This window comes from Monodon monoceros, unplaced genomic scaffold (genome assembly GCF_005190385.1).
Source record: "Monodon monoceros isolate NGI ecotype Baffin Bay Population unplaced genomic scaffold, NGI_Narwhal_1 Super_Scaffold_21, whole genome shotgun sequence".
Taxonomy (NCBI): domain Eukaryota; kingdom Metazoa; phylum Chordata; class Mammalia; order Artiodactyla; family Monodontidae; genus Monodon; species Monodon monoceros.
Window position 1 is genome coordinate 89,219,513 of NW_021703778.1, and position 16,515 is coordinate 89,236,027.

Below are 16,515 nucleotides of genomic sequence, written 5' to 3' on the forward strand. Positions count from 1 at the left end.
TGGAAAGTGAAAGTGTTTTAATCCTCAGTAGTATTGGGCTATAAAAAAGGATGAGGACCACAAGTTTTATTTATTTATTTACACATACATACATATATGTGTATATGTATATGTGATTTATAAGGTTAATGATTTATATTCTGAAATCTATTTGAATGAGTAACTGAATTGAGTTTTCCGGTCTTATTATTTATTTTAGCCAAATGTGATATGATGAATTCAGTTACCAAAAAAAAAAAAAAAAAAAAGAGGCCTTGAATTGTCTTATTTCTACTACCCCAGTCTGTTGAAGTTTAGGATTTAGAGCAACCGTGGTCCTGAATTAGAAAATTATTCTGCTACATTAGAAATGTTTTGCTCTTTAAGGTATCTGCAGAGCTCTAATCATCTGACCATTTGTTCCCAGTAGGGTGCCTTCAGTGCTTTAAGCTTTCCTTCTATTTCTTTTGTTATGTGCCCTCCATCCTTCTGCCTCCTGCTGCTGGTCTCAAGTTATCAGCATCATAGTAACGAACTGTTTCTTATTTTTGGACCAATGGCATATGCTACATTTTCTAAGACATACAATACTATGATTAGTGTAAGAAAAGAATTCCATCATCTGACAATAAAAACTGTTTAGGACCATGCCTATTGCCACGCAGTACAGGCAGAGCATTTAGCAGTAGCAGTCTGAGTACTCACACAACAGAGCAGATGCTGCCTCGTGGATAGGGACTCCACGTTTCAGGAAAGAAACAGGTCACTCTATGGGAACCTATGAGAACCTCAATTTCCAGAGTTAGAAGGAGGTCCAAGGTCTGCTGTTTCAGTTCTCAGGTGCAGGGTTTCAATCCTCATGTGCAGGGTTTCAGTCCATCTTCCTTTCATCCTTTGTGTTTTCTAAAGTCCTCTACCTCTGACAATTTGGGAAGATCCAAGCTGTAACATCGATAACTTATGTCAACAAAAATAGGACCAAAATAAAAATTCCAAGGTTTTATAACTATGCCTTTCCCAATTCCTTTTAGCTTTTTAGTTTCCTTTTTTCTACATCTAGTTGTCATGTGTACTTCTGACTGACTGGCTATAAATTGGAGGTTGCCATGACCCCGTCCTTGGGTTTGATTAACTTGCTAGAGTGGCTCATAGGCCTTGGGAAGCCAGTTTTCCCCCTAGATTACCAGTTAATTACAAAGGATATAACTCAAGCAGCCAGATGGAAGAACTGCATGTAACAAAGTATGAGGAAAGGGTGTGGAGCTTCCATGCCCTCTCCAAGGGCACTACTCTCAGTACCTCCACATGTTCACCAACCTGGAAGCTCTCTGAAGCCCATCCTTTTGGGTTTTTATGGAGGCTTCATTATATAGGAATGATTGATTAAATCATTGACCACTGGTAATTGATTCAACCTCCAACCCCTCTTCCCTCCCCTGGAGGCCAGGGGTGTGGGACTGAAAGTTCCAACCCTCTAATCACATGGTTGGTTCCTCTGGTGACCAGCCTCCATCCTTAGGTGCTTTCCAAAAGTCACCTTATTAACATAAACCCAGTTGTGGTAGAAAGGGGTTTGTTATGAATAAAAAGACACCCATTTCACCTTTATGGCTCTGAAGTGATTTCAGGAACTGAGGAGTAGAGATCAAATACTATAACAGAAAATGCTCCCACTGCTCTTATCTCTCAGAAAATTTCAAGGGTTTTGGGAGCTGTGAGTCAGGAACTGTGGACAAAGACCAAATATATATGAGAAATGTATTTTTGATCCTCTAAATGACCAAATATTTATTTCATATAAATCACAATATGGCATTCTTAGACATAAGGCTTTGGTTAGATACAGTGATGAGCAAGATCAGACACGTACCAGCCTCGTGGAGCTTACAGTCTGGGTGAAATCAAATAATCAAAACTAACTATAAGTTTATAATTGATAGCATTTGACCATCTCCTTGTTGAGGCGGTTTCTTCACTTGGTATCTAGAACACCACACACCTGTTTCCTACCTCACTGGCCACTCCTTGTTTTGTTTTGTTTTTCTGCTGAGTCCATCTCTTCTTTCCATCTAAATGTTGGAGTGCCCTAAGCCTTAGCCCTTGTTACCCACTCTCCTTAGATGATATCATCTAGTCATATGGCTTTAAATAATACCCATTAATATCAATATGCTGATGACTCTCAAATTTGTATCTATATTCGCTATTCCTCCCTAAACACCATAAAACTTTCAATATCCCAATCCTCACATTCACTGCTTTCCATCTCAGTAAATGGCACCACCATTTACCCAGTGGCTTGGGACAGAAATATAAATTACTCTTTTATTCTTTCTTTACTTTCACAGCTTTCATCTAATCTCTCAGTAAGTTCTGTTGGCTCTACAAATTATGTCCAAATCCTACCACTTCTTATCACCTCCACTGTTACCATGCTGGCTCAGTTGACAGTAGCCTGCTAAATGGTCATCTCTTCCTAGCACCCTCATCCCCCTCCTATTTATGGCATCTGTTCTCCACTTCTTAGCCAGAGTAATCTCTTTAAAGCTTAAAACAGACCTTTGTAAAAAATCCTCCAGTGAAGAAGTGCTGATTTCAGGTCTGGGGCAGGAAATGTACAAGATGAATCTCTGAGGATAGGATACTAACAGAGTAAGAGAAATGATGAGATATTAATCCAATTTTAATCATAAAATTGAAAATGTTGCATACTGTCAAACATGAAGGTCTTTATGAGATTTTTCTCAATATTACATTAGACTTTTGGAATTTAAAGACAAGAATGGAATAATATATAATGTAAATAAAATAATAGAGCAGATTTCTTTTTGATAATTCCTGTGCACACACACACACACAGTTTAAGACTTTTTCAAACCCACAAAAAAATTCTAAGGCAGCACAATGAACTTTTATATGCCTCTTAACCTAGATATACCACCTGTTAACCCGGTCACTTATTTAAGTTGAACCATATATGCCCCTTTTTGACACACACAAAAAAGTGATCACATGGTTGAAACTGAATGCACACATACACATACAATACACATTTCCTTTTGCCAAACCATCAGAAAGTAGGTTTTAAGTATGACGCTTCATTATTTATCTTCCAAGAAAAAATACATTATCCTACATAACTAAAAACCAGTATCTCAACTGAGAAAAATCAGTATTAATTGAATATCATCATCCATATATAATCCTTATTCAAATTCCCCTATTTGTATCATCAGGCTTTTTAAAAAAGTCATACTACTAAACTAATTTAAGAGTCTGAGGTGCTGTCTCTTATAGAATAAAGTGATTATGTTTACTGTTGGCTTACTCTAGTTTTTTCCTTTCGTGGTTTAGCTTCTTGCATCCGTGTTTGACAACAGCATCAAGACCTTTGGAGTAATTGAGAGTGACCCTTTCGACTGGGAGAAGACTGGAACTGATGGCTCCCTCACCACCACCACTACTTCTACCACTCCTCAGCTGCACACCCGCTTGACCCCTGCGGCAATTGGGTATGTCCTAAACAGGTGGTTCGTCAGTGTCTTTCCTAGATGTGTTGTATCAATATTAGCAGAAATGTCTTTTATGCCATCCAGGTTCCCTCAGATGACCAATGCTAAGACATAGGGATGCCTATGGGTTTCCTTGAATTAACATTGCTCTTATATATGCCTTTGTTTGGATTTACTTTTCTTAGAAAGTACTTAAAGATTATACCGTGAAATGGCAGCTTAGAGCTTGTGTTACTCGTTAATGTCAGATGTACAGTAGATTTTCTCCAAAATGAGAAGGGGCATTTGTTGCATTTACTACTAAAGAATAGATGGGACCCCGGAACAAGAACAAGCCACAATTATTTCTGGCTACACTGTGCTTAAGTTTAGTGGGAACAAAACGTGCAGCTACTCCTCTTATGAAAGTGATTAATTTTCGGGGTGTATTAGGAAGAGGTTAGTGTATTTCCATCTTCTTGGGGGGTTTTTTTGTTTTTTGAATTTTTTTTTCCTGTATATACATTAAATACAGTTGCTTTTGTTTGTTGTTTTTCTATTTCGGGGGGGGTCTTTTTTTCTGACCCCCCCCTTTTTTTTCCCTGCTCTAGTTGGTTTAAAAGAAAAAGTAAATAGGGAAAAATCATCATACAATGAGTTAATTGGAACACTTTATCACTAATCCATTGCTTTGTTTTTACATTGAGATGAGATCACTAGAACTTATTGAATCAGAAAAGCTTACATGGACTCATATAACTGGAGATGATATCCCTGATTAGTTAGTCTAAGAATTCTTAAATGTGAGACCTTGACTAGCTATAGTAGAATCACCACAGATGTTTGTTTAAAATACCCATTTGTAGGACTCACCCCAGACCTACTGAATCAGAATGTCTAGGGGTATGGCACAGAAGTCCATATGCATCAGATGTTTCTCATGCTTATCTTAGTTTGGGACTCACTGCACTATTCCAGCCACCCCATTTTACAAATGAGGAAATAATTCTAACTCTGAGTGAATCATCCAACTTTAGATAAAGATTAGTGACAGAGCTGGAGCCTATGTAGAAATTTTGATTCTTGCTTAAATGCTTTTGTCCTCCTCCTCCTTTGATTGTTGTTAGAAATAAATCTCACATTTGCAAAAATCCAGGTGATAGCACTTCAGGGTAGCTGAAGTCAATGAATAGATTTTAAGTTCCCATATCCCAAAGTTTTTTCCTAAAATAAGATAGAATAATAAGAAAGGAAAAATAAAACTACATAAAAGCTATGTCCTCAGCATAATTTGAAGACAAAGGATGCCCAAATCAAACTAACTGTAAGTAAAAAGAGAAAAAAACAAAACCCCAAGGCCTTCTGTAATATCTCTTATGCTCCTGCCTCACCCAGCCCTGCCACGAAGCTTACTGAAGGCAGATCAATAAAAACTGTGGGAAGAGGAAAGTTAGCCCTGGGACTTAAGGTTGATTTAAAACGAACATCAGAAAGACTAAATCCATCCAAAGAATGAAAATACTAAAAAGTATCCAGGTAGATCAGATAATAAACTACAGGGAGATAAAAATATTCATGATTCAAAACATGTAGCTTCTGAGGAAGAAAAAAGACAAAAAGGGAGAAATACCCTTTGTCAGTTGAATGGTGAAGGAAAAAAGCACATATCTGTTTGGGTCCAACCAGGAGAGAGAAACTACATAGTAATTTGAACAGGGAAAGATGATACAAAGAATTATTACCTATAACACAAAATTGGAATAATGTGGGATTGAAAAAGTAGACAGAACCGTAAAGAATACAGGAATAGCAAATATAAAGTGCAGCTCCTACTCCTAGGGCTGAATTAAGCATCCAAGGAAAAGCTCCCTCAGTCCCCACCCCAGGGCTGAGTACTGACCTTGTTGGTGAGTGTATGTCCTCACTCATTGAATGGCAGGGAAGTTGCTCTAATGCCATACTGGTAGAATTTGCTGAAATATGTGCCCTCTGGAACTTGATGGAAATTTGCCCTCTGGAGTGCCAGAGAAAACGATTTACTGGAAGTGTCTTACTAGAGACACTCTGCTACAAAACTTATGGGTAGTAGGCATTGCTCTGGGAAGATATTGGTTGCTGCTGTCTGTGTACTGCAGGAGACAGGCACAGGGAAAGCCACACATGCTGGAGAAGCTTGACAAGCTGCACAGTGGAACCCAAAGCAAAACCCTTTCCTCCCGCAGGGTCTCTCCAGTGCCCTCTACTGACAAAGCTCCCATGCCAGCTGGCAAAGGAAAAGAGTTAAAGGGCACAGATCCACTTTCACAGAATAGGCAATAAGGATGAATTTGGAGCTGAAAGGCAATAAATGAATAATTACAGAGGGGAAAAAGGAGAAATAAAATTTAATTACCTATAAGAAAAGAGAACTATAAAATCAGAAGATACACAATATCTCCTCTGACCAAATAAAAATCCACTAAAGTGTTTGGACTTTGCTATACTGACAGAGGAGGGCACCAGTTAATCTGTGAATCCTGTAAAACATTCCAATGCCACAAAAATGAACAAGAAAAATATTTTAAATATCCATAAAGTGTTATTTCAAAAACTCAAGAAAATCTAATACATATTTACTAAGGAAATTTCCTGTCAGGAATAAACAACTATGAAGAAGAAAATTATAAGACAGAACCCCAAATGGAACTGAATATGTTCATGCATTGAAGATATGGATAACCACCTTGGATCAGAAATTTGAAAACTAAGAAATAGAGTGAGTGTGGTGTGGGGAGGGAGAGAAGAAAGAAAAGGAAAAGAGGGAGGAAACAATGAAATGATAGTTCGTTGAACTCAGGAAAGAAATGGAAGAAAAAGATATCTCACAATTGAATAAATCACAAGATGCGCAAAGGACAGTAGACGCAAATGAAAGTTTAATAAAGGGCATTGAATAAGGTCAGGGGGAAAAAAGCCCCAAGAGAATGAAAATAAAGAAATCATTTAAAAGGGCTAGAGAGAAAGTAGTGCCAATGGAAGGCCGAGAAGGAATAGCATTCATATTGTTAGTCCCCGAAGAAGAAAAACAAAACAATACCAATTAAAACTGAGAAACTCAATAGCAAAAGGTTAAATAAGGAAACAGGGGACTAAGAGCATTTAAAAAGGTAAATGTCCAAAGGTGACCATTAGAACAAAAAGGCAAACCTTCTAAAATATATATTCTTAAAAGTTTATAAATTAAAGTACAAAGAATACTCATCTTGTAGAGAAAGAAATATAGCAAATATGACAAAATACCCATAATTATAAAATACTATGACAGAGTTAAGACCAAACATATCAGTCATAGCAATAAATATGAATGGGGACATCTATTAAAAGAAAAAGATTTTTAGTTTGGTTTATATAGCTGTATACATATGCTGTATACAAGAGATATACCTAAAAAAACATGTTTCAGAAAGGGATGGACAAAGACAAACTAGAAAAATGGAAACAGAAGAGAATAACAATCCTGATATCAGACAATGTAGAATTCAAGCCAAAATAAAGCTTTAAAAGTTACAGAGATGGAAGGGTACTTTTTAATGTTAAGTGTCACAGTTCACAAGTGGGACATAGTATTTATTAATATTTAGTCACCAGAATCACAACAGTCATCTTTAGGAAGCAACAACTATGAGAGATTAAAGGAGACAAAGAAACACACTAGTAATTGGAGATTTTAATATACAACTCAGTTCAAGACTGAATTCAAGTGAACAAAGAATAAGAAATAGAAGACAAACAACACAATCAATAAGGTAGATCTTAGGCATATTTTTCAATATCTACACCCTGATGATAGAGGTTACACCTTCTGCTCAAGTACCCCTGGGACATTTATAAAAATTGATCAGTTATCAGGTCACCAAGAAAACATATAAATTGTTCTGTAAAGCAGAAATATTACACTGTCTGATCACACTGTAATAGAACTAGAAATTGCTAACAAAAACAAAAATGTCAAAGGCCCTTCCACCTGGAAACTTAAAAACCTCCAATTAAACTACTCTTGGGTGAAAGGGAAAATACAAAGTGAAGCTATAGGAAAAATAATGATAATTAAAACACTACATATCAGAATCTGTGGTACAGGGACTTCCCTGGTGGTGCAGTGGTTAAGAATCCACCTGCCATTGCAGGGGATATGAACTTGATCCCTGGTCCGGGTAGATCCCACATGTCACAGAGCAACTAAGCCCGTGTGCCGCAACTCCCGAGCCTGCACTCTAGAGCCCGCGAGCCACAACTACTGAGCCCATGTGCCACAACTACTGAAGCCCGTGCACCTAGAGCCGGTGCTCAGCAACAAAAGAAGCCACTGCAGTGAGAAGCCCGTGCACTGCTACAAAGAGTAGCCCCCACTCGCCACAACTAGTAACCCCCATTGCACCGCGCACAGCAACGAACACCCAACACAGCCAAAAATAAATTAATTTTTTTAAAAAGTTCTTAAAAAAAAAAAGAATCTGTGGTATACATTTAAAGCCAAGATAAGAGGAAAATCGATGGCATTGAATAAGGAGATATATAATGTCAAGATGTCTTATTACTGATTATATTAATGTTGGTAATCTGGTTAAGGTGGTGTTAGGTTTTCCACTTTATATAAAGTTACTATTTTTCCCTTTGTAAGTAATAATTATCTTGTGAGAAGATACTTTGAGACTATTCGAATGAACTTGTTTTTTCATACATTTGCCTACTAATTTTAGCATCCATCTTGCCTGCAAAGTATTAGGCCCACAAGCCTACCATTCGCTCTCTGAGCCTTTAGAAAAAGTTTGCTGACCTCTGAGTTATCTCTTTTTGCAGATGATATGGTAGAATACCTGGAAAGCCCTAGAGAATCAGTGTTAAAGAGAAAAAATGATAATTTATGTCCTACAACTCTTAGTTCTTAATAGAGGGAGAAAGTAAGTTCAGGAAAAGGTAAGAGGATGCTTTAGATCAGGAGTTAGCAAGCCTTATCGTTCACTAAGAGCCAGATAAATATTTGTGGGCTCTGCTGTCTGTCACCACTACTGCTGCCACTGTAGTGCTAAAGCAGACATAGGCAGTATGTAAATGAATGAGCATGCCTGTGTGTCATACACAGTATTTACAAAAATAGGTGAACAGGCCAGATTTGGCTCACAGGCCCTAACTTGCCGACCCCTACCTTAGATTATGGGGACGGGCATATGAAAAGGGTGTCCAATCTTATGACTTCTCTTGACATCTGTCCAGTTCTTCCATATATCTTCTTAATTTTTTCCTTTAATCTGCTTCTGTAATTTATACCTTGCCTACAAACACAGGCCGTGTGCTAATAATACTCTCACATATATCTTTCTTATCATACTTATTCCTGAACATAATATAATTGTCTTGGGCAAGAATGCGTTCTTTCCATATCTCAAACTCCAGATTTGGATCAGAGTTACAGGAGAAGGAAGAAAATAATAATTAAGGAAGGAATAAAACTGGTGGAATAAATGCTGAGAGGAACCTGAGTCATGTGGGAGGTAGCCTGTGTGGAGAAGATGGAAATATTCCTTGAAGTGTGTGCTCTTACACTGAAGCACACGATATAAGGGGGAAACTAGGATAGAATAAAAATAGAGGCAGTTTCAGAGATGGAAGGAGGAAATGCCAAGGAATTGGGGTAGTTGGAAAGAAGCAGAATCGTAGCTAGGCTAGGGAAAAAAGGATTTGGAAGAACATTGAGTGATTAAAATGGGGGAAAAAATGTGGAGCTAGTAGGTTGAGCTTCCTGAATTCAAATATTCCTCCTTTGCCATTCCCTTTTCTCAGGAATAGAGGGAATTCTTTCAGTAAACATTTGGATTACCACATAGCACATGTAGGTTAGTGTCCATTATAATTCCTTATGTCAATAAACAAATTATATTGAACTTATATCTGAAAAATATATCTTTTAAGTAGTCTATTTCTGAACTTTAATTACTTTTATAATAAATCCTTTCATTTGAACTATTTTGGGTCAAACTACCTTTCCACTGTATCCCAGTGTCAGAACTACAGGGAGTACTTTACAAGGCTGTACGGTTTTTCCCTGGGAGCCATTATCAGTGCTTTTCCAGTTTAACATTGAGAGTGGTGGTAGTGAAGGTCATCACATCAGGTGGAACAAGTCCCTGAAAAATCATGTTCTTTTTTTTTTAATTTAATTTAATTTTTTTATGCAGCAGGTTCTAAATCATGACATATTTATGACACCTGGGCCAGGGTGTAACCATTGCCCTTAGAGTGGTACACTGAGAAGATGTCTGTTTTCCCACTCATAATAATTGTATGTGTCAGTATAATCTACTGAAGGCGTTTTTTTCTGCCTTTAGACAGTGCAGATAACACTAAGAAAAGGTTTCACTGTGTGCTGAATGTTGTGTTCAGTCAGCAATATTTTTTTTAAAAAAACCAACAACTAGTATGTAGAGTAGAACATACTAGTTACAGAACATTAGAGCCAGCAGGGGCCTGATCACTTAGTGAGTGATAGCTGAGAACTAGAAAAGCCCCTCATGGGCCAGAAGTCTAAGGGAGAGGCGACCAACTATGTAAATAGGACATGAAATTGCTTTGAAAGAACATATAGACAAGTGCCAATTAATATTTTCTATTTGTTGATAATCAGTTTATACAGGACCATATGAACTGTATAATTGCAGAATTTCTAGTTTCCCCTAGAGGGCAAGAATTTCCTTTCTTCTTTTTATGTCCCTAGGGCCTTACATGTAGTAGGTACTTAGTAAAAAGTCTGTAAATGAAAAAGCAAATGCATATTGCACACTAGTTAAAAAATAAAACAAAACTGATTGACCTGATACCTGCTTATATCATTATGACACTTAACATTTTTCTGTTTATAGTTTTTGTTATTCTCTAAGAAAAATGGGTAAAGAATAGAAAATATTAAAATACACAAAGAATCCTTGCAAAATAAATGAAAGGTTTCTAACTTTTAAAGTGATTGTTAAATTAGGGAGTTATATCAGAATTTGTATTTTTAAATCAGCTTGAAAATTCTGTTGATCAAAATGCAGTTTTAAAACTAGATAGCTAGTGGGAAGCAGCCACATAGCACAGGGAGATCAGCTCGGTGCTTTGTGACCACCTAGAGGGGTGGGATAGGGAGGGTGGGAGGGAGACGCAAGAGAGAGGAGATATGGGGATATATGTATATGTATAACTGATTCACCTTGTTATAAAGCAGAAACTAACACACCATTGTAAAGCAATTATACTCCAATAAAGATGTTAAAAAAATAAAATAAAAAACAAAACAAAAATGCAGTTTTAGGGACTTCCCTGGTGGTCTAGTGGTTAAGACTGTGCTCCCAGTGCAGGGGGCACGGGTTCAGTCCCAGGTTGGGGAACTAAGATCCCGCATGCCACACAGTGCGGCCAAAAAAAAATGCATTTTTAGTTTGTAGAATTGGCATGCCCTAAGTTTCTGAGGTTTTTTGTTTTGTTTTACTTTCTTAATTATGTATAGACTTCATCATTTAAATCCAGAAACAGAATGTAGGATAGTCCCATAGTAATTTTTTTTTTTTTTTTGCGATACGCGGGCCTCTCACTGTTGTGGCCTCTCCTGTTGCGGAGCACAGGCTCCAGACGCACAGGCTCAGCGGCCATGGCTCATGGGCCGAGCCGCTCCGCGGCATGTGGGATCTTCCCGGACCGGGGCACGAACCCGTGTCCCCTGCATTAGCAGGCGGACTCTCAACCACTGCGCCACCAGGGAAGCCCCCATAGTAATTTTTGATTCTGGTGTTTTTAAGTTCTGCCTTATTTTCATTCCTCATTTTCAGAATTGCCAATGCCACTCCCATCCCAGGAGACTTGCTTCGAGAAAATACGGATGAGGTGTTTCCAGATGAACAGCTTAGTGATGGAGAGAATGGCATCCCTGTTGGTGTGTCACCAGATAAATTGCCTGGATCTCTGGGACACCCTCGTCCCCAGGAGAAGGATGTCTGGGAAGAGATGGATACCAACAGGAATAAGATAAAGCTTGGGATTTGTAAGGTGTGTATTTCTTGCATAGGAAGTGATATCTCTCAGTGTCTTATTATTTTTCTCCTACTGGTGTAGCAAAGTATCATGATTCTCAGTTTTGAATGAGAAGTAGAACATTGTATTGCTAGTTATTTATATATTTGTAATTGCAATATTTTTGTCTAATTTTGCTCGTAATGCTCAGGTATGGACACCAAAAATTAATCTTCATCTTGTATTTTGTGGAAAAGATGAAGGTAGTTTTAAAAAAATAACCAGACACGGAGTCTAAAAGAAGAGACATCTATAGAACAGAAGTTAATGGTCCTTCCAAGTAGAAGGACCTTCCTTCCATAGTGTAGACCAATGGAGCTGAGTGTTCATTCTGAAAACTATCTCAAATGGAGGCAGGGAAATGAGGGTTAGAAGTGGAAAGCATCAAACTGGTCATGAGCTGACAAAGTAGATGTTGAATAACATGATTTTTTCTTCATTAGGATTGTAAACAGGTCCACTTGTAAGTATGGGGAGAAGTATAGACTTCTGAATTAAATGATTTCATTAGTCTTTGGGTAGATTATCCCCAAATTTCTCTTTGATCTTACTGTTTCCTGTCATTTCCATTGTCATGGAAGGTGATGATTAATGGGATGGAGGGGCAATGAATTACAAATCAGTTAGTTTTTGGTACTTCCTGTGTTTTTATAATTATTTAGTTGGGAAGGAGGTTAAATTTATAGGTGTAAAATGAGACTCCCGGCTCAAATGTGTTAACATGATTGATAGAAACTTGGCTAGTCCTGCTTTGTGAATGGGAAATGTATCTTGAAAAGAATCTTCTGTGACAACGTCTGAGGAGCTTGGCCTATCTTTGGACAATATATACTCTATTTTTAAACTATATAATTTTTAAAAATTAACAGTATATACTTTCAGTAATGGGAGTCATTTGTAGGAACATTCTCTGCATAGATGTGATATGCTGCCCTGTGGTCTGGTTGTTGGTTAGCACTATCTGGACTAGTAGTAATCAGGAATAAGTAGTGAAAAGTAGTCAGGAAGTCAGTGTCAGATTTTTGTAGTAAACACCAGGAGCAAACACCTTTATAGTAAACACCAGGAGCAAACTGTTCTTAGTAAAAATTCTCTAGTGACATTCTCAGTTGTCAGCCCATATGGGTGTTTGTGTATGTGACAGAGTGAAGTGGCACTTGACATAGGTCTTAGTGACTTTAGTTTTCTTTCACGTTATCACTATTTAATCTACATTTAATTCTTTTCTATTTTTTAATTTCTTCCTTTTAAAAAATTATGTAAATTAGATTATTAGTGGTATTCTTTTATACAAGTAATGTTTATATGGAATTTTCATAGATGTTTACCATTTCCTTGCAATTTTGGAAGTCCCCGACTCAATCGTTTTTCTTCCTGAAATATTCCCTTTAGAAGTTTCTTTGGTTGAGGTCTTGTGATAGAGGACTCTTTCAGTTTTTACCTAGCTGTAAATGTATTTATTTCAGCCTTATTCTTTTTTTTTTTTTTTTTTTTTTGCGGTACGCGGGCCTCTCACTGTTGTGGCCTCTCCCGTTGCGGAGCACAGGCTCCGGACGCGCAGGCTCAGCGGCCATGGCTCACGGGCCCAGCTGCTCCGCGGCATGTGGGATCTTCCCAGACCGGGGCACGAACCCGTGTCCCCTGCATCGGCAGGCGGACTCTCAACCACTGCGCCACCAGGGAAGCCCCCAGCCTTATTCTTTAAAAATAGTTTCTGCTGCCTTCAAAGTTTTTGATTGACAGTTATTTTTCTTCTGTCTTCAATTATTAGTGTTCAGAAGTCTACTGTTTTTTCTTTCTTTCTTTTGGTAGATGACCATTCCCCCAGCTACTTTTTAGCTTTTCTCCTTGTCTTTGGTGTTCTGCACTTTAACTATGACATGTCTAGGCATACACATACCTCTTTTTTTAATCAGTTCTGGGAAATGCACAGCTGTTCTCTACCTAAATATTGTCACCTCTTCATGCTTTCTGTTCTCTCAGGGACACCAATTAAGTAAACATATATTAGATCTTTTTATTCTGTCATCTCTTAATATCATTTTTTATATTTTTCTTCTTATCTTGCTGTGCTTCATTCTAGGTAATTTCTTTTGCCATGTCTTCTTATTCATGAATTAATAACTTTGGCCTTTTATGGCTAATTTGCTGTTTAACAACTTAATTGAATATTTATATTAAATTCATCAGTTAATTCCAAGTAATCCTTTGTTGACCTTTATATATTTAAACATTTTATGCATAGCTGTTCTATATGCTGTATCTGAACAAGTTTGATACCTGAAGTCTTTGGGAGTTACAAACTTCTTTTTAAATTATTATTATCATTTCTGCTGACTCTTGGTCATGGTGGCATGCCTTCTTATATGTTTGACTACCTTTAGTGTTTTACTCATTAATTAATAATTCGTGGGAGTCCTGTAGGCCTAAATTGGGGGTTGGGGAAACCTTCCTTCGGAGAAGATTGTCTTCTGCTTCTCCTGGTAGCCAGAGAGCACCCCCAGTTTAAGACCAACTGGGCATTCTTGAGGGTCTTTAATCAGAATAGACATTCAGACTTCCTCTCTCTCCCTACTGCTGGTGTAAAGCTTAATTTCCCTGGTAATCGTGCTACTGTATCCTCTGTCCTTAGGCACCTCCACCCCTCTGGGCTGCCTCATTCTCAGCCTCCTTCTGCTCTATCCAGCTGCTTATTGTTCTAGCTCTAGTTTTCTTGTTGTTGTTGTTTGGTTGGTTTTTAGAGAGGAACTGAGACAGGGAGTATTCAGGCTTGGCGACCTCTCCTACCTCTTGTGAGACCACTTATGTCTCAAAGAGAATGTCCTCTCCAGGTTTAATTTTGGTTTAGTGGAATAAGGTCCTGCAAGCATTTAGTTAGACATAATACAAAAAGCCAAGGTTGTTAAATGTTTTCAGTCTGTTTATCTTTGCACCAAAATATAAAACACTAAAAATACTGAAACTGAGAATAAATTTAGAAAACTTATTTAATAAAGGGTTAATAGACAAGTGTGTAATGAATCACACTAGCCAAAATATCCTAACCTTCTGAAACAAAATCCCGATCATTTGCTTATATTATCTTGAAAGACTTCAATGATTCCTATCGTTTATAGTGACTAGAATGTTTTTCATGGTTTCCTTTTATGTTTTGCTAGGCTGCTACTGAAGAGGAGAACAGCCATGGTCAAGCAAATGGTATTCTGAATGCTCCAAGCCTCGGTTCACCAATTCGTGTCCGCTCAGAGATTACTCAGCCAGACAGAGATGTTCCATTGGTGCGAAAGTTACGTTCCATCCACAGCTTTGAGCTGGAAAAACGTTTGGTGCTGGAGCCAAAGCCAGATACTGACAAGTTTCTTGAGACTTGGTATAAAATAGTTTTTCTTTTTCTTTTTTTTTTTTTAAAGCAACTAAAACACTATTGATATTATTACTTTCTATTATGTAAAGTTTTTCAGATAAGGAGTTTTTGCATTTTTGTAGCACTGATTTGATTAAGCTGTCATCATCTTTATCCATGTTTTTAGTTAACATCCTCATGCTTAATGTGACTTGCCTTCTGATATTATTACAAGTTCTATAACATATAGCCTTTGGCTGTGGGAGCTGGAAACTTCATAAGACTAGGTATGAATTAAATGAACATTTTGAAGTGATTTTGTTTGGAAGATGATCTCTTTTATTGGAATGGAGAAGATGCATTGTAAGAGAGGGCATGAAAAATATGGTATTAGGCAAGAAGAAGGAAGAGTACATGAAGTAGGGGAAAAAGTAATTTATATACAAGTGATAGGCAGTTGAATTCAGTTTAATGAAGGCCTTCTATGAGTAAATGCTGTAGGAAAAAGAGACATGAATATTTATCATTCTACCTAGAAAGAAGGAAAGGTGGAACTTTAGAGAGCTATACATAGGTAACGACTGTTTGTAGTTCACAGTTCTAAGGCCCCTTATCTCCAATTTTGATAACAAAAGACTGAAACTTTAAAAAGAACTTGGGATATATTTATGAATTATAGAAGGCTTTAGTAATATTAAGACCTGAGTGACCTTAATAATAGTCACATCCTTCAATTGTACATCCCCAGTGGCTACTATTGGCAAAGAAATACGAAGTTAGAAGGACCATGTATTTAACTAACATAATAGTTACTGTGTCTGAAGATAATTCAGCCACTTCTGGCCTTGTCCAATCTAGCTTCCATTTTAAACAGTACTTCATAGCTGTGTATTCTTCATATGGTACTCATTCAGTCTCACAGCTATGTGATGTAAGCTTGTGTCTACACGTTGATATGATCAAAAGGATGGACTGGGGCAGTGTTTAAACATTTTCAGTTGTGCATGAGATTGGGAATAAAAATAAAAGTGTGATAGGGATAAAAGCTTAGTTTGGGAAAAAATTAGTCTAACAAAAGAATGTAACTAAAAAGAGAGTCCAGGCTGAGGGAAGAGCTGAGAGATAAGACAGAGAACAGAAGTACTCCAAGAAAATGAACTCAAGCCAGAGCCTAGAATGAATAGGGAACAGTTGAAGGAAGTGAAGCACCTAATTACAAACTTCAGGAGAGGAACAAGTGTATTGCTTAAACTGCTTCCCTGCAGGTGAGAGCAGTTCTCAGAAGCCAGTGCAGCCAAATACCACCAGCCACACTATTGCTTAGCCCTGTCTTTGGAGGAGTTTACTTGAATGAGTATGCATTTATATACCTCTCTGAAGACAAAACAAATGCAGAAAGCATTTGCCTGATGTGTATTAGCTTCCTCATTTCCTTTTGTAGGGCCTCTGCTGAGGCAAAAGCCCCTTGGGTAAGTTGTCCCTCAGTCCCTCAGAGCAGAGAGCAGAGGGCAGTGTGATTGAATTGGCACAGCAAAGGTGAACTGGATCACACAAGTCACCCTGGTTAACCTGGTTAGGCTTCTTTCCTGCCCAGCAGCAGGAGAGACATCTTCCTCCTAC

General features: G+C 37.8%; 1 protein-coding gene across 2 annotated transcripts in view; it reads left to right on the forward strand.

The window, feature by feature from the left end:
* TTBK2 (tau tubulin kinase 2) overlaps nt 1-16,515 on the forward strand; it is a 137,472-nt gene that overhangs the window by 106,890 nt on the left and 14,067 nt on the right. For both annotated transcript variants that reach the window (XM_029239127.1, XM_029239128.1), the window contains exons 10-12: nt 3,334-3,491; nt 11,312-11,528; nt 14,711-14,922. In XM_029239127.1, the coding sequence (XP_029094960.1) occupies nt 3,334-3,491; nt 11,312-11,528; nt 14,711-14,922 (587 nt within the window). The remainder of the gene's footprint in view (nt 1-3,333; nt 3,492-11,311; nt 11,529-14,710; nt 14,923-16,515) is intronic.